We start from the raw sequence: 2,856 nt of genomic DNA, 5'->3' as shown, positions 1-2,856 counted from the left end.
ATTTGATGCACAATTAATATTATTTCTTGTCATTGCGTGACTTTTTCAACCTAATGATAGGTCTGCCTAAAAGCCGAAGCGCTGTGTGAGGTGTCCACTAGCCAATCAAATGTAAGAAGGCGGGAGTTACTGTTTACAGAGCAAAGCGGTGACCAATCAAATCAAAGAAGACGGAGTAACTGTTCTCAGATCTCGAGCGTGATATTCTGCATCATGTGGTGACTCGTGAATGGTAGGGTTTTATAGCGCGAAAGGACCAGATTTAAAATATGTAATTTAGCTATTCGCATGTTCTACAAACATATACTTCACGAAAGATGTACTGTAGCTATTTGTCAGAAGTTAAAGCAGCTCGTTAAGGTAAGCGCATTATTGTTGCTGTTGTTCATTAGTATGTATGAATTGCATAATTTTTGCTATCGTGTGTGCGTTAAGTTCATGAACGAGTGAAAAATACCTGCTCATTGCGTTGCTTTCTATGAACTAATTATAGTGGGCACTTTTGCACAAAAATGCGCTACTTTCCTGATTGCCATTTGAAGTGGTTTCTGGACATATCCTATTAGTCTTATTTTCTTATTTTCTTAATGCATTTGCCTTGTTTGATCTGTTTGATCTATTTTCCTGATTTTTATTATATTTTTTCATCTTGTCATGATTAAAATTATAAGGAAATAAAAAACGATCCTTATCAACGTTGATTGACATTGCAATAAAATACTATCACATTATTTTGGAAGTTAAAATTTTGGGCTGGTTTTTGTTGGAGTGAGTAGGTTTTAGTGAGCCTTTGGGCTGGAAATCATCCACCTAATCTAACAACACTGACATCAGTTTTAATGTTGAACGAGTGTAACGTACAATGTAAGAGGCTAAACATTTAATATTTTAAAGCGAGGCATAATTTCAAGAAATGTGTTTAACCAATCGAGAAAAACAGTAATGGTTACCAAGTAAATTGACTTGCCTAATTAATTATCTCTTTATTTCTCTGTTTTCTCTGTTTGACAAGATCTCCCAAGTGTCTACAACCTTTGTATAATGATATGTCCATGAATGGTCTGTGCTTAAAATTTAAAGGGACAGTTAATCTAAAATTGAAAGCAGTGAAATTCTGTTATAAAATGTTTTGACAGTCACAGTACCAAACAGTCATTTCCTGGCTATTACGCATCGCAGACATAGGCTAGTAGTCTAAGAAGCTGCCACTTGCTGTTTCTGTGTTCTGGATGCTCCTGTCACCAAAACAAATTCCTTGTATGTGCAAACATACTTGGCAATAAAGCTCTTTCTGGTTCTGATTCTGCTGGGCGGGCTTTGCCGTTGAGTGACGACATTAACGGCAGAATTCAAATCTTTGCTTTTACCAACAGGGTTTTTGAATTACGCAAATTATTAAAAAAGGAGTGAGCACATTTTTAACTGTTTAGACTGCTTGTTTACAGTCACTGTGGACATGTATTAATGTTTTAACACGTTATATAAGTGAATTTTGCAAAATATGTGCCCTGTGCGTCATGAAAAGCTTTGCTCAAACAAACCCGAGCATCATGACATTATGTGTGATGCTTTTTTTAGAATGATTTATGATGACATCTGAATGCTACACACAGTTATGATGACATAAGACGCAAGATTTCTGAATAATGTTGATTTTCTCTCTCTCTCTCTCTTCAAGGAAAGGAAGAATCTGTCGCGACGTTCAAGGGAAACGAGTTTTTCTGCTACGATCTGTCGCTGACGCCGATCCAGAGCAGTACGGATGAGATCACGCTGTCTTTCCGCACGCTGCAGCGTAACGGCCTGATGCTGCACACCGGCAAATCCGCAGATTACGTCAATCTGTCGCTGAAGAGCGGCGCCGTGTGGCTCGTCATTAATCTCGGATCTGGGGCTTTCGAGGCGCTCGTGGAGCCGGTTAACGGGAAGTTCAACGACAACACGTGGCACGACGTTAAAGTCACCCGAAACCTCCGCCAGGTAAATGTCGCTCGTGGTGTTTTTGATTTCTGCGGCTGCACAGACCGATCGGTGTGAGAGAGCGGTCTGGACCGGATGGCTCTCGCGATAGCCTGATGTCAGTCTGCCAGTCCGCCAATCGGTCTGCCCAGGCGGCGCCGCATGTTTAAATGATGGTGTGCATCACTATGAAAGGTGCCTGCTAACATCTGCCGTGTGATTCCTCACAGGTCTGAGATCAGTGATGAGATGTTTAATGTGATCAGACCGCCACAGTCTCATGTCTGCTGCACCTTCTCTTAATGATCTGAGAACAGTTTTCTGTCTCACATTGACTAACGTTAATGAAGTGAACAGTCCTGAGGACAGACTCTCCCTGCGTTCCAATCCACATACTATCCGTCCTAAACAGTATTCGAAAGTAGAATTAGTGTGTCCCAAATCGTAGTGTGTTGAAAATATTATTCCAAAGATTCCCGGATGGTCGACTACTTCTGGTAGAAATTGGAAGTGCAGAATGATGCACACTCTGACGGCTGATATTACCCACAACTCACCGCGAGTAGGCGGAGTTTAGTGACGCTCCACTGCATTAATAAATGATATAACTGATGCGTCACCAAATTAACAAATGTAAGTGTACAGTAAACATTACATACAAAATAATGAATTAATAAATACCTTAATGGAAAGAAGAGCTGTATTTTGATTATTTTGTATTTTGTGCGACAGTTATTGGCCACAATGTTGTCTAGGCAACAACGGCCACTTCCGCCTCCTGTTAGTGTGTCCCAGTGTGTGCGATCTCTTTTGCCATGCACTCAAAAGTGCCTACTCTTCCAACACAAAAACACTACCTACTATTAGGGCTAGTAGAAGTAGGCGAATCTGTGTGTG

The 2,856-nt window shown here is 40.6% G+C and overlaps 1 protein-coding gene across 2 annotated transcripts in view; it reads left to right on the top strand.

Annotated features, from left to right (window-relative positions):
• The first annotated feature begins 1,677 nt into the window (after nt 1–1,677).
• The window catches only part of LOC130550843 (neurexin-1-like), a 31,835-nt gene continuing 30,656 nt past the window's right edge, over nt 1,678–2,856 (top strand). For both annotated transcript variants that reach the window (XM_057328352.1, XM_057328353.1), the window contains exon 1: nt 1,678–1,980. In XM_057328352.1, the coding sequence (XP_057184335.1) occupies nt 1,807–1,980 (174 nt within the window). In that variant the 5' untranslated portion in view covers nt 1,678–1,806. The remainder of the gene's footprint in view (nt 1,981–2,856) is intronic.

Source organism: Triplophysa rosa, unplaced genomic scaffold, assembly GCF_024868665.1.
Source record: "Triplophysa rosa unplaced genomic scaffold, Trosa_1v2 scaffold445, whole genome shotgun sequence".
Classification (NCBI taxonomy): domain Eukaryota; kingdom Metazoa; phylum Chordata; class Actinopteri; order Cypriniformes; family Nemacheilidae; genus Triplophysa; species Triplophysa rosa.
Note: the sequence above shows the minus strand (reverse complement) of the source record. Positions and strands in the feature narration are given on the sequence as shown.